This window comes from Mobula birostris, chromosome 10 (assembly GCF_030028105.1).
Source record: "Mobula birostris isolate sMobBir1 chromosome 10, sMobBir1.hap1, whole genome shotgun sequence".
NCBI classification, from domain to species: domain Eukaryota; kingdom Metazoa; phylum Chordata; class Chondrichthyes; order Myliobatiformes; family Myliobatidae; genus Mobula; species Mobula birostris.
Window position 1 is genome coordinate 146,574,861 of NC_092379.1, and position 26,996 is coordinate 146,601,856.

The following is a 26,996-nucleotide window of genomic DNA, read 5'->3' on the forward strand; positions in this document are numbered from 1 at the left end:
AACGTGTCAGATGGAGACCCTTCATCAGGAAGGTTAGATTGGCCTTGGAGTAAATTAAAGGGTTGGCACAACATCGTGGGCTGAAGGGACCTTACTGGTATATGTGAAACAAACCACACTCTCTGTGCTGACCAATGAAGCCAGTCCCTCTCCTGCAGTTCCCTATTTGCATGCAATATATTACCCCTTCAAGCAATAATCTACTTTCCTCAAAGCCTTAACTAAACCTGTCTCAGCCGCCTGGGAAGGTATTGCATGCCAGACACGAGCCAGGTACTGTGTGAAAATTATTTTCACACACTTCATCTATATAGCAGGGTGATCCTTCCCCTTGACGGCAATGCTGAGAGTGCAGAGTTTGGAAGAACAATTCCACTTCTGGTCCACAGGTGCTTTGGATTTATCAGCTGCATGGAGAGGGGGGCAGCAGCTTGTTCTCCATATTGTACTGCCCTGGCTCGCACAGGCAGCCAGGATGACACATCCATGGTTGAGCTGACCTACGAATGACCTCAAATTTCATACCATATAATAAACTGAACTGAATTTCTCCAACTGCCATGGTAAAACTGGAAACATTTCAAATCAGTGACCCAGATACAGTGCCTATTAAAAAGTATTCACTGCCCCCTTTTTTCTGACTCTGATCAAAAGAAAAAGACTCTGTATCAAAGTGAAAACAAATCTCTACAAAGTGATCTAAATTAATTACAAATATAAAACAAAATGATTGATTACACAAGTATTTACCCCCTTTAATATGACACACCAAATCATCACTGGTGCAGCCAATTGGTTTCAGAAGTCACATAATTCGTTACACGGATATCACCTGTGTGCAGTCAAGGTGTTTCAATTACACCTGTATCTGGAAGGTCCAACTGCTGGTGAGTCAGTATCCTGGCAAAATCTACACCATGAAGACAAAAGAACACTCCAAGCAACTCCATGAAAAGGTGATTGAAAGGCACAAGTCAGGAGATGGATACAAGAAAATTTCCGAGTCACTGAGTATCCCTTGGAGTTGGTTAAGTCAATCATCAAGAAATGGAAAGAATATGGCACAGCTGGAAATCTGCCTGGAGAAGGTTGTCCTCAAAACCTGAGTGACTCTACAAGAAGGGGACTAGTGAGATAAGCCATCAAAAGACCTTTGACAACTCCGGAGGAATTACAAGCTTCAGTGGCTGAGATGGGAGAGACTGTGCATACAACAAACGTTGCCCCACTGTTTCACCCTCTGCACCTTTATGGGAGTATGGCAAAGAGAAAGCCACTGTTGGGGAAAACAAAACTCACATGAAATCTCAGCTAGAGTTTGCCAGAAGGCATGTGGGAGACTCTGAAGTCAGCTGGAAGAAGGTTCTATGGCCTGACGAAACCAAAATTGAGCTTCTTGGCCATCAGACTAATTGCAATGTTTGGCGTAGGCCAAACACCGCACATCATGAGCTGGTGATGCTTCACTGCAGCAGGCCCTGGAAGGCTTAGAAAGTAGAGGGTGAAATGAATGCAGCAAAAAGCAGGGAAATCCTGGAGGAAAACCTGATGCAGTCTGCAATAGAACTGCAACTTCGGAGAAGATTTGTTTTCCAGCAGGACAATGACCCCAAGAATAAAGCCAAAGCAACATTGACTTGGCTCTATGACATTAACTTTGTTGTTTTTAAGCCATTTCCGAGTCCAGAGCTCAATCTAATTGAGAAATTGTAGCTGGACTTGAAAAGGGCTATTCACTCACAATTCTCATGCAATCTGACAGAGCTTGACAAGTTTTGTAAAGAATGGGGAAAAATTGCAGTGGCCAGATGTGCAAAGCTGACAGAGAGCTATCCACACAGACTCAAGGCTGTAATTGCTATCAAAGGTGCATTTACTAAATACTGACTTGAAGGGGGTGAGCAGATATGCAATCAATTATTTTGTGTTTAATAATTGTAATAAATTTAGACCAATTTGTAGAAATTTGTTTTCACATCGACATGACTCTTCATTTGATCAGTGTCCAGAAATAAAATTACATCCACTGTGATTCAATGTTGTAAGACAATAAACCATGAAAACTTCCAAGGAGTGTGAATACTTTTTATAGGCACTGTATCTGGATTGCCAGTAAAGAAATCTCCATAACAAATTAGAACCCATCATAAGAATAAAAATTTAAAGCATTACCTTCCATTCTGCAGCAGACTGAAATCAAACAAACTAAGTCAGTTGCCTATTTGTGCCTAGTGATCTGGTGAATGGACCATGCAGCACTGACTGTTGGATCTGGGCTTGATACTGACCTCTGGAACTAGCTGTATGGAGACTCCACTAGTGCCACTTGTTGGACATACAATGTATATAAACTATCTCACGTACTTACATGTATCATTTTAAAAAATAATTATTACTGTTTTTTGGTGCCGCATCAGATCTGGAGTAACAATTATTTTGTTCTCCTTTATATTTGTATACTGGAAATGACATAAAGCAATCTTAAATCGTGACCATTTCCCTGTGACGATTTCCTCACACACTCTAGAGGTTGTGCCCATGGGTTTCATGGCTGCTGTACAAGAAGTGGCAAACTAATGGGTGGGTGCTCGAGAAAGAACAAGTTATGGGGCTGCAGGGACAGGAAGAGGCCTGATGCCATTGCTCTGATAGGAGCTAGCATGGAAAAGGGCTGAATAACCACCTTCTACCCCTGCTTCCTGCCAGCAGTGCCTGCCCACTTCAATAATTCATTCCTACTAGCTGCTCTGAAGGTCGCAAGACCATAAGACATAAGAACAGAATTAGGCCATTCAGCCCATCAAGTCTGCTCTACCACTCTATCATGGCTGAATTATCCTCCTCAATCCTATTCCCCTGCCTTCTCTCTGCAACATTCGATGCCCTGACTAATCAAGAAGCTATCACCTACTTTTTAAATATCCACAATCCATAGCCACCTGTGGATTTTGCTCTTATAATACGTTGGTCAGACCGCACTTGGATTACTGTTTTAATGCTACAGTGAAGCATGATCCTTCAAAGGAAACACAAGAGGTGAAGGGTAAAATATTGCACAACCCCACATGAGACACTAATTGGTTTAGCAGCCTCAGCTACAACTCAGATTTAACATCACAGAATCTGCTGCTAGGTGAAAAATTGTCTGTAGAGAACACTGACTGAATCACAAACATTCATCCCCAAGGCTGCTCTCCCACAGCAGAAATCTCATTTTGGTTTCTACATTAGCCGGAAGCCAACATGCCTTGGAATTAACATGTAACTGATGTCTACTGCTGGCTCCCAGATAGAAAGCCTCGCCAGGCATCACAGTAGTGTAGCTGTTTGCGGCAGGAATCTGGGTTCAATTCTGCAGCTGCCTGCATGGAGTTAGTATGTTCTCCCCGTGACCATGTCAGTTTCCTCCAGTTACTCCAGTTTCCTCCCATGTTCCAGAGACATACAGGTTAGGGTTAGTAAGTTATACCAGCCATAAAGTGCTTTGAGAGACTTGTGCTCTCACACATTAAGGCTATAATCCCACCTGATCTGGACAAACACCAGTCTGCCTACCGGGCAAACCGCTCCACAGAGGATGCAATCACAACAGCCCTCTGTATTGTCTGACTCACTTAGAGGAACCGAACACTTATGTGAGGATGTTATTTGTGGACTTCAGTTCTGCATTTAACACAGTCGTCCCCCATAAGCTGGTCAGCAGGCTGAACACTCTTGGCCTTGGTTCCTCCCTGTGCTCATGGGTCATGGACCTTCTCACAGACCGACCACAGCAAGTCAGAATTGGTCAGCACACCTCCACCACCCTCATCTTAAAAATAGGCACCTCGCAGGGCCCGTACACACTATGCTCTACACTCTCTTCACACATGACTGAACCCCCATCTACACCTCCAACTCCATAATTAAATTTGCGGACGATACCACAGTGGTTGGCCTGATCTCGGACGAGGATGAAACAGCCTACAGGCTTGAGGTGGATCATCTGACGGAGTGGTGTAAGAACAACGACCTGGTCCTTAACACTTCTAAAACAAAAGAGATGATCATTGACTTCAGGAGATCGAAGGACAGAGTACACACCCCCCTCCAATATACATGGAGAGGTAGTGGAAAGTGTGGAAAACCTAAAGTTCCTTGGAGTTACATTATCAAAACAGCTGACATGGACCTCCAACACCTCGATGCTTGTGAAAAAAAAAGCACAACAGAGACTCCTCTTCCTCAGAAAGCTGAAACAGGCCAAACTCCTACAAATGCTGTTGCAAAACTTCTCCAGAAGCACAATTGCAACCATCCTGACTAACAGCGCCACAGTGTGGTATGCCAGCTGCACAGCCGCTGAGCGACAAGAGCTGCATCGCGTGGTGAAGGCGGCCCAGCAAATTGTCAGGATGGAGCTCCCAGGACTGGACACCATCTACTCCAGCAGACTCAGGAGGAAAGCAACCAGCATAACCAGAGACACCACACACCCCGGCCACTCCCTGTTCGACCCGCTGCTGCCCAGCAAAAGGTTCAGGGCACTGAAAGCCAGAACAAATAGACTGAGAAACAGCTTCTATCCCAGAGCTGCGGCCTCCATCACACCACTCCCACAGAACAATGACTGAAACTGTGAGCACACACAGGGACTCAAATACTTGCACTAATGGCACCTTGTGCATTACTGTGATGTTCTGGTGGTGCTGCAACTTATTTTCAGTTACTTATCTATTTAACACTGTTTTTCTATTACTGTCTTGCTTTTATCTACCGCTTTATTTAATTGCCTGAGAGGAACTTGGGGCATTGGGATTGTTCAGAAAAAAGTTGGATGTGTATAAACTAATCTGGTTATAGCTCAGTGGGGCTGAGATCAAAATCTTCACAGTCAGGTTGCAGAGGGCTAAACTTGCTCGAGTATAGAAGACAAAGCAAACGAATAGACAAAGGAGCCAGGAGGTGCTTAGATGTACGAAGGGCAATCAATACTGATAAAGGAAATGCAAAAATCAGACAAGGAAGGAAAATCTCAGGAGGTCAGATAGAATCTGCGCAGAAAACACAATGAACGTCAGCAATTTTTTCTCTCATCAACTGGATGACCTTCCAAATATTTTCAACATTTTTTGTTTTTCTTCCCCCAGCTAATGCGTTTTGTGCTCCAGACTAGGGGTGAAGAGTAAGAGATGAGCTTGGGTCAAGTGTCAATGATAGCTCTGGCTCTCTTTTGTCCTTGCTGATACCTACTGCATACTAATGAGCAAATTTAACTGCCACTGTGCCCTGCTCATACCAGTGAAAGATATAAAACCATAAGACTTGGAGCAGAATTAGGCCATTCAGCCCATTGAGTCAGTTCCACCATTCCATATTATCTCTCTCAACCCCATTCTCCTGCCCTCTCCCCACAACCTTTAAGACCAGACTAAGCAAGAACCTATCAACCTCTGCTTTAAATGTACTCAATAACTTGGCCTCCAGTCATCAAATGCATTGAAGTCCACAGATTCACCACCCTCTGGCTAAAGAAATTCCTCATCTCCATTCTAAATGGAGGCAATGCCCTTTGGACCGAGACTCCCCCACTACAGGAAACATCCTCTCTACAGTCCTCTCTACAATCACTATCTAGGCCTTTCAATATTCAATAGATCCAGCGAGGTCCCTCCTCATTCTTCCAAATACCAGCGAATATAAACCCAGAGCCACCAAACGTTCCTCATGCGTTAACCCTTTCATTCTTGTGAACATCCTCTGCACCTTCTCCAATGCCAGCACATCTTTTCTTAAGATATGGAGCCCAAAACTGCTCACAGTAATCCAAGTGCAGTCTGACCAATATATTATAAGGCCTCAACTTTGTTTTACATTCAGGACCTCTTGAAATGAATGCTTACATATAGAATGTGGTCGTTTTTCAGCTAACAACTCCTAATTGTCCTTTTACACCTTTAATTACAACAGCCTTCAAAAACTAAGGCAAGCAATTCTGTTCCTCTATGTCTGATTTAAATTCTCACCAGCTTTCAGAAATGACAACAAATTCATGAAATTTTCATTATTGTAAACAAAAAGTAATTGGAAAATGAATTCTATTTAACCATTTTCCCTAGTTTTCTGATAAATGTCTATATAGATACCACTTCATTTCCTTATCTGCATATAAAACCTTTCATTTCTAAATAATGATTTTTAATCAATCTGCTATCATCTGAAGTTGCTAAGTTGCCATAACAGCAGTAACCAGGAATTTAGAAGCACCTATTATCTTTGTTGGTGACTAAAATGTATTAGCATCACTCACTGAAGTTTCAAATTAAAATGCGAATTTTCAGATCTAAAGCCTTTGAAGTCCCTCCCACTGCCAATATGCGCTTATTAACTAGACAAAGGAAGATGCAGCCGTGTCTGCTGAGTTACTGTCTCATTCACCTAACCCTCAGGGTGCTGGATGACTTTATGTACCTGTGTACCACAGGGTTACCAGCACACACAATGTATTCACTTGCTGGAAGACCCCACTTCCTGGGATGAATGACATTTTCTCACCTACCTGACATGTACTGAACCCATCTCCAAGCTTACCAGTCACAAGTCACCAAAGTGGAGCAAATTTCTACAGGTATACCGTGGAGAGCATTCTAACTGGTTGCATCACCGTCTAGTATGGAGGGGCCACTGCACAGGTAAGCAAAAAGCCTCAGAGGGTTGTAAACTCAGCCATAGAACCATAGAAACTACAGCACAGAAACAGGCCTTTTGGCCCTTCTTGGCTGTGCCGAACCATTTTCTGCCTAGTCCCACTGACCTGCACACGGACCATATCTCTCCATACACCTCCCATCCATGTATCTGTCCAATTTATTCTTAAATGTTAAAAAAGAACCCGCATTTACCACCTCGTCTGGCAGCTCATTCCATACCCCCACCACTCTCTGTGTGAAGAAGCCCCCCCTAATGTTCCCTTTAATGTTCCCAGCCAGTTCCATTGTGGGCACAACCCTCCCCACCATACAGGACATCTTCAAACAGCAATGCCTCAAGAAAGTGGTATCCATCACCCAGGACATATCCTCTTCTAATTGCTACCATCAGAAGGTACAGGAGCCTGAAGACACAGTCAATGTCTCAGGAACAGCCTCCTCCTCTCCACCATCAGATTTCTAAACAGTCCTCGTTATGAACACTAGCTCACTATTTTTGCTCTTTTTTGTTTGCAATATATATATTTCTTATTGTAATTTATAGAATTTAGAAACATAGAAAAGCTACAGCACAATACAGGCACTTTGGCCCACAAAACTGTGCCGAACATGTCCTTACCATAGAAATTACCTAGTGTTACCCATAGCCCTCTATTTCACTGAGCTCCATGTACCTACCCAGGACTCTCTCGAAAGACCCTATCGTATCCGCCTCCACCACCGTTGCCAGCAGCCCATTTCACCCACTCACCACTCTCTGCGTAAAAAAATTACCCCTGACATCTCCTCTGTACCTATTTCCAAGCACCTTAAAACTGTGCTCTCTCGTGCTAGCCATTTCAGCTCTGGCACCTCTTATCCTCCATCGCTCCAAAGAGAAAAGGCTGAGTTCACTCAACCTATTCTCAGAAGGCATACTCCCCAATCCAGGCAACATCCTTGTAAATCTCCTCTGCAGCCTTTCTATGGTTTCCACATCCTTCCTGTGGTGAGGCGACCAGAACTGAGCACACCTTATGTATTGAACTATACTGATGTCACACAACAACAAATTTCATGACATGCTACGTCAGTCAGTGATAACCCAGATTCTGATTCAGTAGGATCTGGGGGATACCTGCCACATTCAGCTCACACTACTGGCTCAGCATCACCCTGTCCTTCAGCGGTCCCAATCCTGCCTTCCTCCCGACCCACGTTATCAATATCTTCAGTACACCCTCCCCTCATTAAACATCCTTCAGCAGTCCCAATCCTGCCTTCCTCCCGACCCACATTATAAATATCTTCAGTACACCCTCCCCTCATTAAAGATCCTCCAGCGGTCCCAATCCTGCCTTCCTCCCGACCCACATTATCAATATCTTCAGTACACCCTCCCCTCATTAAACATCCTTCAGCAGTCCCAATCCTGCCTTCCTCCCGACCCACATTATCAGTATCTTCAGTACACCCTCCCCTCGTTAAACATCCTTCAGCAGTCCCAATCCTGCCTTCCTCCCGACCCACATTATCAATACCCCCCACCCTCCCCTCAATAAACATCCTTCAGTGATCCCAATCCTATCTACCTACCCACATTCATCAGTATCTTCAGTAGCTCCCCAACCCTGTTAAGCATCTTTCAGAGGTCCCAATCCTACCTTCTTTCCCACATTCATCATCTTCAGCACTTCCCACCCCCTAATAAAAAAACTTCAGTGGTCACAATCCTATCCTACTTCCTGCCCACATTCAGCAATAGTTTCAGCACACCCTACCCCCCGGTTCCAACCTGCACCTCGTAAGGAATGAAAATGGCCGACACAGGCCTCTCATGGTCTGAGTCGACGTTCCCCCCCCCCACCCCCACCCCCCGGTTAAACATCTTGGTCAAAGCTGTGATCTTTTGGAACAAGACATCACCTAAAGCATGACACAGCAACTTCTGCAGAAAGGTTTAGCATCACCCAGTTCACCTCAAGCCGTGGCACAGAAAGCAGAGCACACTGAGCTTTCTCAACAGGCTCTCGGGTCAATGACCTGCTTAAAAGCTGTAGCCTACAATCCAAGTTGCAGCACTGAAACTGAGTGACTTTAGACGAGTGACTTACACACAGCTCTTGCCTGTCGTAATGAACGCTTGCTTGTGAGATGCTGCAGTGGAAGTAACTGCCCACTGCACAGCGATTTACTGCACCCACAATACAGAACCTCTATGACTCAACCAGCTCTCTGGAATTACACGCAGGCCAGACTGGAGAGGGACTGGGGAATGGCTAGGCCACAGACAGATGGAATCAGTTACAAAGTGATTGCCCACATAATTATTTCATCTGCCATTGGCTGCATGAAAACTACTGAATCAGCTGACATTGAACAACAGGAACTCTGCAGATGCTGGAAATTCAAGCCACACACATCAAAGTTGCTGGTGAACGCAGCAGGCCAGGCAGCATCTGTAGGAAGAGGTGCAGTCGACGTTTCAGGCCGAGACCCTTCATCAGGACTAACTGAAGGAAGAGTGAGTAAGAGATTTGAAAGTTGGAGGGGGAGGGGGCGATCCAAAATGATAGGAGAAGACAGGAGGGGGAGGGATGGAGCCAAGAGCTGGACAGGTGATAGGCAAAAGGGATATGAGAGGATCATGGGACAGGAGGCCCAGGGAGAAGGAAAAGGGGAAGGGGAGGAAAACCCAGAGGATGGGCAAGGGGTATAGTAAGAGTGACAGAGGAAGAAAAAGGAGAGTGAGAGAAAGAATGTGTGCATAAAAATAAGTAACAGATGGGGTACGAGGGGGAGATGGGGCCTTAGCGGAAGTCAGAGAAGTCGATGTTCATGCCATCAGGTTGGAGGCTACCCAGACGGAATATAAGGTGTTGTTCCTCCAACCTGAGTGTGGCTTCATCTTTACAGTAGAGGAGGCCGTGGATAGACATGTCAGAATGGGAATGGGATGTGGAATTAAAATGTGTGGCCACTGGGAGATCCTGCTTTCTCTGGCGGACAGAGCGTAGATGTTCAGCAAAGCGGTCTCCCAGTCTGCGTCGGGTCTCGCCAATATATACAAGGCCACATCGGGAGCACCGGACGCAGTATATCACCCCAGCCGACTCACAGGTGAAGTGTTGCCTCACCTGGAAGGACTGTTTGGGGCCCTGAATGGTGGTAAGGGAGGAAGTGTAAGGGCATGTGTAGCACTTGTTCCGCTTACACGGATAAGTGCCAGGAGGGAGATCAGTGGGGAGGGATGGGGGGGGACGAATGGACAAGGGAGTTGCGTAGGGAGCGATCCCTGCGGAATGCAGAGAGAGGGGGGGAGGGAAACATGTGCTTAGTCATGGGATCCCGTTGGAGGTGGCGGAAGTTACAGAGAATAATATGTTGGACCCGGAGGCTGCTGGGGTGGTAGGTGAGGACCAGGGGAACCCTATTCCTAGTGGGGTGGCGGGAGGATGGAGAGAGAGCAGATGTACGTGAAATGGGGGAGGTGCGTTTAAGAGCAGAGTTGATAGTGGAGGAAGGGAAGCCCCTTTCTTTAAAAAAGGAAGACATCTCCCTCGTCCTAGAATGAAAAGCCTCATCCTGAGAGCAGATGCGGCGGAGACGGAGGAATTGCGAGAAGGGGATGGTGTTTTTGCAAGAGACAGGGTGAGAAGAGGAATAGTCCAGATAGCTGTGAGAGTCAGTAGGCTTATAGTAGACATCAGTGGATAAGCTGTCTCCAGAGACAGAGACAGAAAGATCAGCTGACATTGAGATGCTTTTACTTCACCGTATCTGGCTAATTTAAAGAGGCATAAATTCAGGAATAACATCAACACATAAACACAAGAGATTCTGCAGATGCTGGAAATCCACAGCAAAACACACCAATCCAGATCTGTTCTTTGCAAAAACTAACAGAAAAAAGGAAAACTCTGTTAGCAAATTTATTAGAGTGCTTTTGAGAACATGTCCAAGGATAAAGGTTAGCTTTATTTATCATATGTACATTGAAAAACGGTGAATATCATTGTTTGCATCAACAATCAGTCTGAGCATGTACTGGGAGCAGCCCACAAGTGCCTTCATGCTTCCAACACCAACATAGTGTGCCCACAAATTAGTGACCTTAATCGGTACGTCTTTGGAATGTGGAGGAGACCAGTGCGTCTGTAGGAAACACACGCAGTCAAGGGAAGAACGTACAAACTCCTTATAGACAGATAGGAATTAAACCTGAATCGGTGATTGCTGACACTGTGTTAACGTTACACTAACCACTACTGACAGAAGGGACAAAGGCGGGTTACTAGCTCCTGAAAACCAGTCGCTTTGGGCAGATGGGGCTCGTCAGCCGGTGTTGGCAGAGAAGAAAACTCTAATGTGAAACCTCTGCTGCCTTGCAGCTATACCCGCTTATGGGGAAGGTTTCAGGAGTAAACCCAAAGGGAAAAATCTGGAGCTGGAGTCCCTAAGGCAGTCCTACATTGAGTTCAATGCTGACTGGCAACTCTTGCGATGCTGCTGGTGCCAAACCGTATCGACCTCTGCCGTTCCTTTGTGTTCATTAGATGTGTGGAGAGGGGGAGCTTACTACACAGGCAACAGCTTGCTCTCCATATCGTTCTGCCCAGGCTTGCGTATCTGGACAGCTAGGATGCAATATTCATGGTTAACTCTGACCGACAGAGTGCCACACCTCACCAACCAAACTTCAAAGTAAAAGGGGAGACAAGAAGACGACTGCGTTTAGATTTCCAAAAGGATGCGAAAGAAAAGCTTGTCAGTCCCTACACAAAAACTGAAGGAAACAAATACTACAGAACAGACACAGCAGCCCTCTTCAGTTTAGCAAAGAATAGTTTGTGAAGTATCACAAGGTTCAGCGCTGAACTCAAGCCATTTACAATTTATGCCAATCATGCAGACAAAGGCATCTTGTCTACAACACCCAAAATATGAAATATTAGTGCTCAGAAAGAGCCGGTCGAAGAGACAATTATAGCAAATAATCAGGCGGCCAACAGCCTTTACCGCAAGGACCAAGAGCCTCCCAAATTCCCTCAGGATCAATAAAGTATATATATCTCTCTATCTATCCATCTCACCCATTCAGAATCACATCCAGCATCAGGTTTAATATCAACAGCATACATCATGAAATTTGTTTTTTTGTGGCAGCAGTATTCTGCAATACATTCTGCATACAATGCAAAGAGAACCAATTTCCCCCGGGATCAATAAAGTATGATTATGACTATGACAACATAATAAAATAAACTATAAATTACAATAAATATATATAAATTAAATAAGTAGCGCAAATTATCTTTGAGGTAAATAGATTGTTGAAGTTTAGGAGAAATCTCATCATCATCATCATCATGGCTTGGCTTCGCGAATGAAGATTTAGGAAAGGGCTGCCCACGTCTGCTGCAGGCTTGCTGGTGGCTGACGAGGCCAGTACGGGGCAGGCAGGCCCGGCCACAGCGGTTGCAAGGAAAATTCTGTTCTGGGTTTGGTGCTGCTGTGTCACGGTTCTTCCTCCTTCCTCCTTCTCCTTTTGTCCTCAATGCCAGCCCTACGTGCGTTCTCGAAGGAGGAGACAGACTGCTGAATGGTGTGTCATCAGTCCTCACGATCGGAGGCTAGATTAGACCACTGGCAATGGTCAATGTAGTCATAGTCATACTTTATTGATCCTGGGGGAAATTGGTTTTCGTTACAGTTGCACCATAAATAATAAATAGTAATAGAAATAGTAATACTATTAGTAAATAGTAATAGTCATGGAAATAATAAATAGTAATAGAAAAATAGTAATAAATAGTTAAATAGTAATATGCAAATTATGCCAGTAAATTATGAAATAAATCCTGGACCAGCCTATTGGCTCAGGGTGTCTGACCCTCCAAGGGAGGAGTTGTAAAGTTTGATGGCCACAGGCAGGAATGACTTCCTATGACGCTCTGTGCTGCATCTCGGTGGAATGAGTCTCTGGCTGAATGTACTCCTGTGCCCACCCAGTACATTATGTAGTGGATGGGAGACATTGTCCAAGATGGCATGCAACTTAGACAGCATCCTCTTTTCAGACACCACCGTGAGAGAGTCCAGTTCCATCCCTACAACATCACTGGCCTTACGAATGAGTTTGTTGATTCTGTTGGTGTCTGCTGCCCCCAGCCTGCTGCCCCAGCATACAACAGCAAACATGATAGCACTGGGCACCACAGACTCGTAGAACATCTTCAGCATCGTCCGGCAGATGTTAAAGGACCTCAGTCTCCTCAGGAAATAGAGACGGCTCTGAACCTTCTTGTAGACAGCCTCAGTGTTCTTAGACCAGTCCAGTTTATTGACAAGCACCAAGGAATTTCTTCAGAGAGTCCTTGCACCTCTTCTTCGGTGCCCCTCTGTCACGGTAGCCAGTGGAGAGTTCGCCATACAGCACAATCTTGGGCAGGTGATGATCCTCCATCCTGGAGACGTGCCCTGTCCAGCGCAGCTGCGTCTTCAACAGCACGGCCTCGATGCTGGTGACCTCCGCCTGTTCGAGGACTTCGATGTTGGTGACAAAGTCACTCCAGTGGATGTTGAGGATGGTGCGGAGGCAGCGCTGGTGGAAACGCTCGAGGAGTCGTAGATGGTGACGGTAGGTGACGGTAGGTGACTCACGACTCGGAGCCGTACAGGAGGGTAGTCAGTACAACGGCTCTGTTCACGCTGATCTTTGTGCCTTTCTTCAAATGCTTGTTGTTCCAGACTCTTTTGTACAGCCTGCCGAATGCGCTGTTTGCCTTTGCCAGTCTGTTGTCAATCTCTTTGTTGATCTTGGCATCTGACAAGTTGGTGCTCCCCAGGTAGCTGAACTGGTGGACTGCCTACAGCTCTACCTCACCAATGGTGATGCGGGGAGGGTGGTAATCTTCCTGAGATGCGGGCTGATGGAGAACTTCTGTCTTCTTCAAGCTGACTTCCAGTCTGAAGAGCTCTGTAGCCTCTGCGAAGCAGGATATTATACGCTGCAGGGCAGTCTCTGTGTGGGCAACAAAGGCAGCATCATCGGCGAAGGGTAGCTCTCGGATGAGTTGTTCCAACGTCTTGGTGTGGGACTGTAGTCGCCTCAGGTTGAACAGGCTGCCATCTGTGCGGTATCAGATGTAGACACTGTCCTCGTCATCAAGGTCTTCTGTGGCCCTTTCGAGCATCATGCTGAAGAAGATGGTGAAGAGAGTCGGCGCGAGGACACAGCCTTGCTTTACTCCGTTGCCTATTGGGAAGGGTTCTGAGAGGTCGTTGTTGTGTCTGACTTGGCCACTCTGATCTTCGTGTAGCTGGATGACCATGCTGTGGAACCTTGGGGGGCATCCCAGTCGTTCCATGATTTGCCACAAACCTTCCCTGCTCACAGTGTTGAACGCTTTGGTATGGTCAACAAACGTCACGTACAATCCCTTGTTCTGTTCCCTACATTTTTCTTGGAGCTGCCCGAGAACAAATACCATGTCGGTGGTGCTCCAGCTGGCTCTGAAACCACACTGGTTCTCTGGGAGGTGTTCTTCTGCAATGCTGGGCACCAATCTGTTCAGGAGTACTCTTGCGAGGATTTTTTCTGCAATAGAGAGAAGAGTTATCCCCCGGTAGTTGGAGCAGTCGGACTTTTCCCCCTTGTTCTTATACAGGGCGATGATGACTGCGTTATGGAGGTCCTGTGGTAGTTTACCTTGCTCCCAGCAGTAGACAAAGAACTCGTAGAGTTTGGTGTGTAACGCTGGGCCCCCATGTTTCCAAATCTCAGGTGGGATTCCATCAACTCCCACTGCCTTGCCACTTTTCAGCTGCTCTATGGCCTTGACCGTCTCTTCTAGGGTTGGAATCTTGTCCAGTTCTGTTTTCTCTGGCTGTTGTGGATGCCATGAATTGCTGAGCCTTGGACCATGCGGTTGGCGCTGAAGAGAGTCTGGAAATGTTCCAACCACCGGTTCAGGATGGACGCCCTGTCTGTGAAGAGCGCCTGACCGTCTGCACTGCGCAAGGGACTCTGGACCTGGTGCGAAGGTTCCATACACCGCTCTCAGGGCTTCATAAAACCCTCTGTAGTCACCGGTGTCTGCGTAAAGCTGAGTTCTCTTTGCGAGGTTGGTCCATCACACATTCTGAATCTCTCGAAATGCGCTGGAGGTTGCTGCATACAAAGTGGAAGGCTGCTTTCTTATCAGGACAAGACGGCTGAGCAGGGTGCACCTGGTTGGCGGATCTCTTCATCACCAGCAATTCTTTGAAAACAACCAGGAGATCATCGAACCAGTCCTTGCTCTTCTTTGTGGAAAATCCTAGGACTTCTTCAGAGGTTTGCAGGATGGTGGTTTTTGGGTGTTCCCAAAGCAGCTCTGGAGAGGAGTCTGTAGGGAAACTGGGATCCTGAAACCTCGACTGAAGATTCGTCTGAAAGTCAGCTTTCACTTCAGCTGACTGGAGGTTGCCAACATGAAACTCCTTCCTTGGAGTGCCTCCTCTCTTTGGCTTGAGTTTGAAATGGAGACTAAGTTTGCAGCGGACAAGCCGATGGTCCGTATGACACTCTGCGCTGGACATCGGGTTGAGTAAGACGTCCCGAAGGTTTCTCTGGCACACCAAGATGTAGTCCATGAGGTGCCAATGCTTGGACCGAGGATGCATCCAGGTTGTCTTCAGACTGTCTTTCTGCTGGAAAATGGTGTTAGTGATGGTGAGTTGCTGCTCCATGCAATAATCTAACAGAAGGCGCCCGTTGTCGTTGCAGTTTCCAACACCATGTTTGCCAAGTACTCCTTTCCAGGCTTCTGAATCTTGGCCTACTCTGACACTGAAGTCGCCAAGGATGAAGACCTTGTTGTCGGCAGGGGCGTTCCGTACGAGGTTGGGCAGGTCAGTGTAAAACTTATTCTTTTCTTCAGGATCCGCACGTACACGCTGAAGAGTGTGGCATGCTGCTTGGTTCAAAGTGGGAGGCGCATGGAGATGATGCGGTCAGAGTGACCCATTGGCAATTTTTCAAGTTTGGAGGCAATGGAGCTCCTGACCATAAAGCCAATGCCAGAAAGGCATCTCTCAGTCTCTGGCTTGCTTGACCAGTAAAGGGTGTGTCCTTCGGCCTGCGCAATGGTATCTTAGGTGGAGTGCAGTGTGCGCGGTACTGGCCCCACCCTTTACACCTGGGGTTCATCTGCCATAGCCTAGCAAGCTGGGGCGGTGACAGTGAAGTCCTCAGGTCGTAGGATTTATGTTGGAGTGTCCTTCTCCTAGGTGGTTGGCCTGACAAGGGCAACGAGCCCCACCTGCCCGGGTTTGGATTCAGAGTCGTCCTTCTCTTAGGCTGGCTGCCAACCAAGGCTAACTAGCCCTGCCTACCCATCCAGCTATACCGCTGGTCACTCGGTTGCCGCCATAACGTAGCAAACTCGGTGGAAACAGGGGGCACCGACGAGAAGGTGTTGCTACGGGCGCAGTAATGTAGCAGAGGCCATTTGCAGTGGCCTCCTGTCTAGCAGGCCAGACAGCGAGCACATGGTGATCACTACACCGGGAAAGGGGAGGCAATGTATTGCGCGTTCACTTTCCCTGGGTGAGCGGGACGTCAGGCCCAGACCTACAGTCATACAAACTGGCCACAAAAGCAGAATCAAATATCAGATCAAACATGTTCCTGGTAAGCATCAGTATGGGCTCGAGAGAAATGTGCCTTCCTCTTCCTACACCTTGCTTTCTAAGAGATCAGCATAATGGCTAGGGAGGTTGACACTGTTCCAGAAACCCATGCTCAAACCTAGTGCAGGTCTCTCAGTGCTGAAGCCCTGCGACCATTTGGGCCTTCCCGAGCGCTCCAGTGTCCTCCAGCAGGGCAAGTTACCATGATACAGGTGGAGAGTAATGAGGAACCGAAGTTTTATAAAGTATCGGTCATAGACTGCACTTGGAGTATTCTGAGTAGTTTTGGGCTGGCATTGGAGGCTCCAAGAGGTTCACAAAATTATCCCGGGAATGAAAGGGTTAATGTATGAGAAGTGTATGATGGATCTAGGCCTATACTCACTGGAGTTTAAACGAATGTCATAGAAAAGTACAGCACATAAACAGTCCTTTTAGCCCTTACTGAAATCTTTTAAACTGCCTTGTCCCATCAACCTGCACCAGAGCCATAGCCCTCCAAACCCCGAACATCCATGCACCTACCCAACCTTCGCTTAAACGTTGAAATCCAGCTCACATGCCCTACTTGTGCTGGCAGCTTGCTGCACACTCTCATCACCTCTGAAGGGGGTTCTCATTGAAACTTATCAAATACTGAAAAGCCTTGATAGAGTGGATGTTTCCTATAGTGGGCAAGTCCAGGAGCAGAGGGAGAAGATGTCCCTTTACAGCAGAGATGAGGAGGAATTTTGTTAGCAGAGAGTGGTGAATCTTTGGAATTTATTACCACAGACAGCTGTGAAGACCGAGCAATTGAATATATTTAAAGCTGAGGCTGTTAGCTTCTTGACTAGTAAGGGTGTCAAAGGAAGACGACAGAAGAATGGGATAATAACCCTGCTGTGATGGGATAGCAGAGCAGACTTGATGGGCCAAGTGGCCTGGTTCTGCTCCAATATCTTATGAGAAAGAACAGGTGGGGGAATGAACACAAGAACGCACAGATGCAAGGAAACAAATGTCATATGTGGAAAAACACATAGCAGAGTGTACCCATACATGTACTTTTAAAACAGGCTCTCAATGCAGCCATATTGACAATGACCAGCCTGCACACCACTGAGGGGGAGAAACAATTAGCCCCTTCAGAAGTGAATTGCTCAAGCCTGATGTAAATTTCATAGCATTTCCTTTCATAGAGATTAATGACGTTAAGTTTGGAGCATGTGCGTGTCTCTGTCCCTCAGTGTCTCCCTGTATATACTTAACTGAATGCTTCGTTAAGACTTTCATTAAACACAGAAGCAGTGTCAATGTCAGAGCCCAATTATAATTGTCCTATTACACACTGAATGCTATTTCAGGATCAGTCACTTCAATCTCACTTCTTAATTTGAAAGATAACCATTTAATCAAATGCCAAGCTTGATGGAATTGATTCAACAGTTGACTTTGGAACAGTTGTATATATGTTGGCTTGCAATCTGAGCCAATAAAAATCTGACTGTTGCCACTAATTTTAAGGCTGCTGAATCCAGTGAAGGATATCACCCTCTGATGTCTAGGTTAATGATTTCATGAAGCACATAAGAACATTAAGAAATAGGAGCAGGAGTTGGCCATCTGGCCCGTCGAGCCTGCTCTGCCATTCAATAAGATCATGGCTGATCTGGCCATGGACTCATCTCCATCTACCTGCCTTTTCCCTATAACCCTTAATTCCCCTACTATGCAAAAATCATTCCAACCTTGACTTAGGTATATTTACTGAGGTAGCCTCCACTGCTTCATTAGGCAGAGAATTCCACAGATTCATCACTCTCTGGGAAAAGCAGTTCCTCCTCATCTCTGTCCTAAATCTACTTTCCCGCCTCTATCTTATCAATCCCTTTCACAATTTTATGTTTCTACAAGATCTCCTCTCACTCTTCTGAATTCCAGCGAGTACAATCCCAGGCGTCTCAATCTCTCCTCACAGTCGAACCCCCTCATCTCTGGAATCAACCTGGTGAACCTCCTCTGCACTGCCTCCAAAGCCAGTATATCCTTCCTCAAGTAAGGAGACCAGAAATGCACACAGTATTTCAGGTGCGTTCTTACCAGGGCCCTGTACAGTTACAGTATAAACTCTCTACTTTTCAATTCAATCCCTCTAGCAATGAAGGCCAACAATCCATTTGCCTTCTTGATAGTCTGCTGCACCTGCAAACCAACCTTTCGTGATTCATGCACAAGCACTCCCAGGTCCCACTGCACAGCAGCATGTCGCATTTTTTTTTTTACCATTTAAGTAATAATCTGCTTTCATTTTTTCCTTCCAAAGAGGATGGCTTCACATTAGCAACATAGTACTCCATATGCCAGACCTTTGCCCACTCACTTAACCTATCTATATATCTCTGCAGTCTTTCTGTATCTTCTGCACAATTTCCACTCCACTCAACTTAGTATCATCAAAAACTTAAGATACACGACACTTGGTCCCCTCTTCCATCCATTAATGTATGCTGTAAACAGTGTGGCGACATAAAGATCCTAGCCAGAGGCTCAGCAATCTCTTCCCTCGCCTCGTGGAGCAGCCTGGGGAATATTCCGTCAGGCCCCGGGGACTTATCCACCCTAATGTATTTTACCAACTCCCACACCTCCTCTCCCTTAATATCAACATGCTCCAGAACATCAACCTCACTCATATTGTACTCACTGTCATAAAGTTCCCTCTCATTGGTGAATACTGAACAGAAGTATTCATCGAGGACCTCGCTTACTTCCACAGCCTCCAGGCACATCTTCCCACCTTTATCTCTAATCGGTCCTACCTTCACTCCTGTCATCCTTTTGTTCTTCACATAATTGAAGAATGCCTTGGGGTTTTCCTTTATCCTACACGCCAAGGCCTTCTCATGCCCACTTCTTGCTCTTCTCAGCCCCTTCTTAAGCTCCTTTCTTGCTTCCCTATATTCCTCAATAGACCCATCTGATCCTTGCTTCCTAAACCTCATGTATGCTGCCTTCTTCCACCTGACTAGATTTTCCACCTCACTTGTCACCCATGGTTCCTTCACCCTACTATTCTTTATCTTCCTCACCGGGACAAATTTATCCCTAACATCCCGCAAGAGATCTCTAAACATCAACCACATGTCCATAGTACATTTCCCTGCAAAAACATCATCCCAATTCACACCCGCAAGTTCTAGCCTTATAGCCTCATAATTTGCCCTTCCCTAATTAAAAATTTTCCTGTCCTCTCTGATTCTATCCTTTTCCATGATAATGCTAAAGGCCAGGGAGCGGTGGTCACTGTCCCCCAGGTGCTCACCCACTGAGAGATCTGTGACCTGGCCCGGTTCGTTACCTAATACTAGATCTAGTATGGCATTCCCCCTAGTCAGCCTGTCAACATACTGTGACAGAAATCCGTCCTGGACACACTTAACAAACTCTGCCCCGCCTAAACCCTTGGAACTAATCAGGTGCCAATCAATATTAGTGAAGTTAAAGTCACCCATGATAACAACCCTGTTATTTTTGCACCTTTCCAAAATCTGCCTCCCAATCTGCTCCTCGGTATCTCTGTTGCTACTAGGGGGCCTATAGCGTACTTCCAATAGAGTAACTGCTCCCTTCCTGTTCCTGACTTCTACCCATACTGACTCAAAAGAGGATCCTGCTACATTACCCACCCTTTCGGTAGCTGTAATAGTATCCCTGACCAGTAATGTCACCCCTCCTCCCCTTTTCCCCCCTCTCTATCCATAGAAACTACAGCACAGAAACAGGCCTTTTGGCCCTTTTTGGCTGTGCCGAACCATTTTCTGCCTAGTCCCACTGACCTGCACACGGACCATATCCCTCCATACACCTCCCATCCATGTATCTGTCCAATTTATTCTTAAATGTTAAAAAAGAACCTGCATTTACCACCTCGTCTGGCAGCTCATTCCATACTCCCACCACTCTCTGTGTGAAGAAGCCCCCACTAATGTTCCCTTTAAACTTTTCCCCCCTCACCCTTAACCCATGTCCTCTGGTTTTTTTCTCCCCTTGCCTCAGTGGAAAAAGCCTGCTTGCATTCACTCTATCTATACCCATCATAATTTTATATACCTCTATCAAATCTCCCCTCATTCTTCTACGCTCCAGGGAATAAACTCCTAACCTTTTCAACCTTTCTCTGTAACTGAGTTTCTCAAGTCCCGGCAACATCCTTGTAAACCTTCTCTGCACTCTTTCAACCTTATTTATATCCTTCCTGTAATTTGGTGACCAAAACTGAACATAATACTCCAGATTCGGCCTCACCAATGCCTTATACAACCTCATCATAACATTCCAGCTCTTATACTCAATACTTCGATTAATAAAGGCCAATGTACCAAAAGCTCTCTTTATGACCCTATCTACCTGTGACGACACTTTTAGGGAATTTTGTATCTGTATTCCCAGATCCCTCTGTTCCACTGCACTCCTCAGTGCCTTACCATTAACCCTGTATGTTCTATGTTGGTTTGTCCTTCCAACGTGCAATACCTCACACTTGTCAGTATTAAACTCCATCTGCCATTTTTCAGCCCATTTTTCCAGCCGGTCTAAGTCCCTCTGCAGGCTCTGAAAACCTTCCTCATGTCTACTACACCTCCAATCTTTGTATCATCAGCAAACTTGCTGATCCAATTTACCACATTATCATCCAGATCATTGATATAGATGACAAATAACAATGGACCCAGCACTGATCCCTGTGGCACACCACTAGTCACAGGCCTCCACTCAGAGAAGCAATTCTCTGCCACCACTCTCTGGCTTCTTCCATCGAGCCAATGTCTAATCCAATTTACCACCTATCCATGTATACCTAGCGACTGAGTTTTCCCAACTAACCTCCCATGCGGGACCTTGTCAAAGGCCTTACTGAAGTCCACATAGACAATATCCACAGCCTTCCCTTCATCCACTTTCCTGGTAACCTCCTCGAAAAACTCCAACAGATTGGTCAAACATGACCTACCACGCACAAAGCCATGTTGACTCTCCCTAATAAGCCCCTGTATATCCAAATGCTTGTAGATTCTGTCTCTTAGTACTCCCTCCAATAACTTACCTACTACTGACATTAAACTCACCGGCCTATAATTTCCCAGATTACTTTTCGATCCTTTTTTAAACAACAGAACAACATGAGCCACTCTCCAATCCTCCGGCACTTCACCCGTAGACAGCGACATTTTAAATATTTCTGCCAGGGCCCCCGCAATTTCAACACTAGTCTCCTTCAAGGTCCGAGGGAACACTCTGTCAGGTCCCGGGGATTTATCCACTTTAATTTTCCTCAAGACAGCAAGCACCTCCTCCTTTTCAATCTGTACAGATTCCATGGTCTCACTACTTGATTCCCTCAATTCCATAGATTTCATGCCAGCTTCCTTAGTAAATACAGACGCAAAAAACCTATTTAAGATCTCCCCCATTTCCTTTGGTTCCGCACAAAGCCAACCACTCTGATCTTCAAGAGGAGCAATTTTATCCCTTAAAATCCTTTTGCTCTTGATATACTTGTAAAAGCTCTTTGGATTATCCTTCACTTTGACTGCCAAGGCAACCTCATGTCTTCTTTTAGCCCTCCTGATTTCTTTCTTAAGTATTTTCTGGCACTTCTTATACTCCTCAAGCACCTGATTTACCCCCCGTTTCCTATAAATTTCATAAAACTCCCTCTTCTTCTTTATCAGAGTTACAATATCCTTTGAGAACCAAGGTTCCTTATTCCTATTCAATTTGCCTTTAATCCTGACAGGAACATACAAACTCTGCACTCTCAAAATTTCCCCTTTGAAGGCTTCCCACCTGCCAATCACATCTTTGCCAGAGAACAACCTGTCCCAATCCACGCTTTTTAGATCCTTTCTCATTTCTTCAAATTTAGCCTTCTTCCAGTTCAGAACCTCAACCTTAGGACCAGATCTATCCTTGTCCATGATCAAATTGAAACTAATGGTGTTATGATCACTGGAACCAAAGTGCTCCCCTGCACAGACTTCCGTCACTTGTCCTAATTCGTTTCCTAACAGGAGATCCAAAATTGCATCCCCTCTAGTTGGTCCCTCTATATATTGATTTAGAAAACTTTCCTGAACACATTTTACAAACTCTAAACCATCTAGACCCCTAACAGTATGGGAGTCCCAATCAATGTATGGAAAATTAAAATCCCCCACCACCACAACTTTATGTTTCCTGCAGTTGCCTGCTATCTCTCTGCAGATTTGCTCTTCCAAGTCTCGCTGACTATTGGGCGGTCTGTAATACAATCCCATTAATGTGGCCATACCTTTCTTGTTTCTCAGCTCCACCCATAAGGACTCAGTAGACAAACCCTCCAATCTGTACTGCCTGAGCACTGCCGTAATATTTTCCCTAACAAGCAATGCCACTCCCCCACCTTTCATTCCTCTGCCTCGATCACATCTGAAACATCGGAACCCTAGAATATTAAGCTGCCAGTCCTGCCCCTCCTGTAGCCAAGTTTCACTAATTGCTACAACATCATAATTCCACGTGTCAATCCACGCCCTCAACTCATCCGCCTTCCCCGCAATACTCCTAGCATTGAAATATATACACCTCAGAAGATTTTTACCACCACTCACAACCTTTCTATCAGCGGATTTGCTTAAACTTTCAAACCCCAGCCACACTGTCAGCTCTGGCACTCTGGTTCCCATCCCCCTGCAAATCTAGTTTAAAGCCTCCCCAATAGCACTAACAAACCTCCCTGAAAGGATATTGGTCCCCCTGTGGTTCAAGTGTAGCCCATCTCTCTTGTACAGGTCCCACCTGCCCCAGAAGAGGTCCCAATGATCCTGAAATCTGAAACCCCGCCCCCTACACCAGTTCCTCAGCCACTTGTTCCTCCTCCAGAGCATCCTATTCCTACCCTCACTGGCACCTAGCACAGGTAGCAATCCTGAGATTACCACCCTTGAGGTCCTGCTTTTCAACTTCCTACCAAGCTCTCTATACTCACTGTCCAGGACCTCTTCACTCTTCCTTGCTATGTCATTGGTACCGATGTGCACCACGACATCTGGCTGGTCACCCTCCCACCTCAGAATGTCATGCAATCGATCAGAGACATCCTTGACCCTGGCACCTGGGAGGCAACAAACCATCCTGGATTCTCTGTCACGACCACAGAACCTTCTATCTGCACCTCTAACTATCGAGTCCCCTATCACTACCGTTCTCCTCTTTTTCCCCCCTCCCTTCTGCACTGCAGAGCCAGACTCAGTGCCAGAGATCCGGCTACTGCAGCTAGTCCCAGGTAAGTCATTTCCCCCCCCACCCCCCAACAGTATCCAATGTGGTATACTTGTTGTTGAGGGGAATGGCCACAGGGGAACCCTGCTCTGCTTGCCCTTTCCTCTTCCCTCGCCAGTGACCCAATTTCCTGTCCTCTGCTCCTCTGGCATAACTACCTCCCTGTAGCTACGATCTATAATCTCCTCATTCTCCCGGATGATCCGCAGGTCATCCAGCTCCTGCTCCAGTTCCCTAACACGGTTTGTTAGGAGCTGCAGCTGGATGCACTTCTTGCAGGTGTCGTTGTCAGGGACACCGGAGGGCTCCCTGACTTCCCACATCCTGCAAGAGGAGCATTCCAACATCCTGCCTGGCATTCTCACTGCACTAAACAATCTGAACAAAAAACTTACCGGAACCTACCCTGGCCTCTGCCTGTTCTCACCGAATCCCTTTTAAAGCACTGAAATCCAAGAATAACGAGAATCCATTCCTGCCCTGGTGCCAACCAAGTCTCTGTAATGGCCACTACATCATAATTCCATGTATGTATCCAAGCTCTCAGTTCATCACCTTTGTTCCTGATGCTTCTTGCATTGAGGTACACACATTTCAGCCCTTCTACTTTACTGTCTTTACACCGTTTATTCTGCTTCTCTTTCCTCAAAGCCTCTCTATATGTTAGATCTGGCTTTACTCCATGCACTTCTTTCACTGCTCTATCGCTCTGGGTCCCATCCCCCTTGCAAATTAGTTTAAACCCTCCCGAACCATGCTAGCAAACCTACCTGCAAGGATATTGCTCCCCCTCAAGTTCAGGTGCAACCCACCCAATCTGTACAGGTCCCACCTTCCCCAGAAGAGATCCTAATGATCCAAAAATCTAAAACCCTGCCCCCTGCACCAACTCCTCAGCCATGCATTCAAATGCCATCTCCTCCAATTCTTACCATCACTGTCACGTAGCACTGGCAGCAATCCTGAGAACGCCACCCTTGAGGTCCTGTTCTTCAGCCTTCTGCCTAGTTCCGGAAACTCACACTTCAGGACCTCATCCCTCTTCCTGCCTATGTCATTGGTGCCAACATGTATCACGACTTCTGGTTGCTTTCCCTCTCATATCAGGATGTACCTGCCTGATAGCTTCATATTTCCCCTTACTCCAATTAAACACTTTCCTAAGTTGTCTGTTCCTATCCCTCTCCAATGCTATGGTAACGGAGATAGAATTGTGATCACTATCTCCAAATTGCTCTCAGTGAGAGACCTGACACCTGACCAGGTTCATTTCCCAATAGCAGATCAAGTATAGCCTCTCCTCTTATAGGCTTATCTACATATTGTGTCAGGAAACCTTCCTGTACACATCTAACAAACTCCACCCCATCTAAGCCTCTTGTTCTAGGGACATGCCAATCAATATTTGGGAAATTAAAATCTCCCACCACAGCACCCCTGTTATTATTACACCTTTCCAGAATCTGTCTCCCTATCTGCTCCTCAATGTCCCTGTTACTATTGGGTGGTCTTTATATAGAAAAACACCCAGTAGAGTTATTGACCCCTTCCTGTTTCTAACTTCCACAGAGACTCAGTAGACAACCCCTCCTTGACTTCCTCTTTTTCTACAGCCCTGACACTATCTCTGATCAGCATTGTCATGCCCCCACCTTTTTTGCCTCCCTCCCTGTTCTTTCTGAAACATCTAAAGCCTGGCACTTGAAGTAACCATTCCTGCCCCTGAGCCATCCAAGTTTCTGTAATGGCCACAACATCTTAGCTCCAAGTACTGATCCACGCTCTAAACTCATCCGCTTTGTTCATGATGCTTCTTGCATTAAAACAGACACATTTCAAACCATCATTCTGAGCGCATACCTTCTCTATTACCTGCCTATCCTCCCTTTCACACTGTCTCCAAGCTTTCTCTATCTGTGAACCAACAGCCGCTTCCTCCATTTCTTCAATTCAGTTTCCCACTCCCCAGCAATTCTAGTTTAAACTCTTCCCAATCGCCTTAGCAAACCTCCCTGCCAGGATATTGATCCCCCTGGGACTCAAGTGCAACCCGTCCTTTTTGTACAGGTCACGTCTGCCCCAAAAGAGGTCCCAATGATCCAGAATCTGAATCCCTGCCCCCTGCTCCAATCCCTCAGCCATACATTTATCCTCCACCTCACTCTATTCCTATACTCACTGTCACGTGGCACAGGCAGTAATCCCGAGATTATAGTCCGGTACATCTGATTACTGATGCCATTCATGGGCTGCGTTTCTGAAGAACGTTTAATGCCCCTGCAGATAGTTCATTTTTTGTAAAAAGCAAATGATAATAGATGAAAACTATCACTACATATTTTATCTTACCTGTAAAAAGAAAGAAAATCAAGACCATGATGAGCGTGTAGCCAAAGTATAAAATCGTGCTCGCAGCCCCGGAAATTTGAAGTTTGGAGAAGAAGTAATGGACGGCATATATAAAGAAGTAAACAGCTGTAAAGCCACTGGTCAGGAACGACCTCCACCACCAGTGATAATCCTGCAAAAGAACACAATGCCATGGTATTGAAACACTAAAATAGTGTGTGTAGAATTATAAAATTAGAATTGATATCTTATGAGCACGATCAAATATTGAGATTTTCTACATAAAGCTGCAGTAATATATAGGACAGAGTTAGGAAGCAAGAAAGGGATGGTGGTTGGGGCCACGTTTGGTTGATAATTGGTAATCAGACAACTGGAACAAAATGACGATTACAAAGCACAATCCACAATGACTAGTTTCCTCATTTCTCAAGAAAGAATATGTGCCTGAGGGGATATAGCCCCACTGAAAGCTGGGACTGCCCAGAACTGACCAGGAGAAGGTGATGTTCAGTGGCAGAAAGTGCAAATTGTGTCAAACTAATCCTATACTATTGACCACACATGCACTATCCATAGTAGCCACCAGGTGGCAGACGCAATCAGAGTAGCAGACCTACTCACTTAATATTCACATCTGACCAAATGCACTTGTTATCCGTCCAACAACTCTCTCTTTTGTCATCCAAGGAGCTATTTCTCCATTACTCTAAATACTATCTAATGCAAAGCTTGTTTTTTAAAAAGTCCGAGTTATCATGTAGTGAGTCTTGATTTTGTTTTCAAGTTTACACCATTCCATTATGCATTCTTTAAAAAAAAGTTAAATCCTAATCAGGCTTCCTCGACTGACTACTATAACAAAAGTAAACTAACTGCTCTGCAGCCTGAAGCAATTATAAAGCAAATTGCCAATGGGTTTAAAAACTCCCCAACTGAACATATTTTTGAATTAAATTACAAATAGAAATCAAAACAGGCTGCATCTCACATCAGTTCAAC

At 45.8% G+C, this 26,996-nt stretch overlaps 1 protein-coding gene across 1 annotated transcript in view; it reads right to left on the reverse strand.

The window, feature by feature from the left end:
* The window catches only part of LOC140204373 (transmembrane 9 superfamily member 2-like), a 96,795-nt gene that overhangs the window by 2,428 nt on the left and 67,371 nt on the right, over nucleotides 1-26,996 (reverse strand). Inside the window, exon 16 of the mRNA XM_072271067.1 lies at nucleotides 25,995-26,166. Coding sequence (XP_072127168.1) covers nucleotides 25,995-26,166 — 172 coding nt within the window. The remainder of the gene's footprint in view (nucleotides 1-25,994; nucleotides 26,167-26,996) is intronic.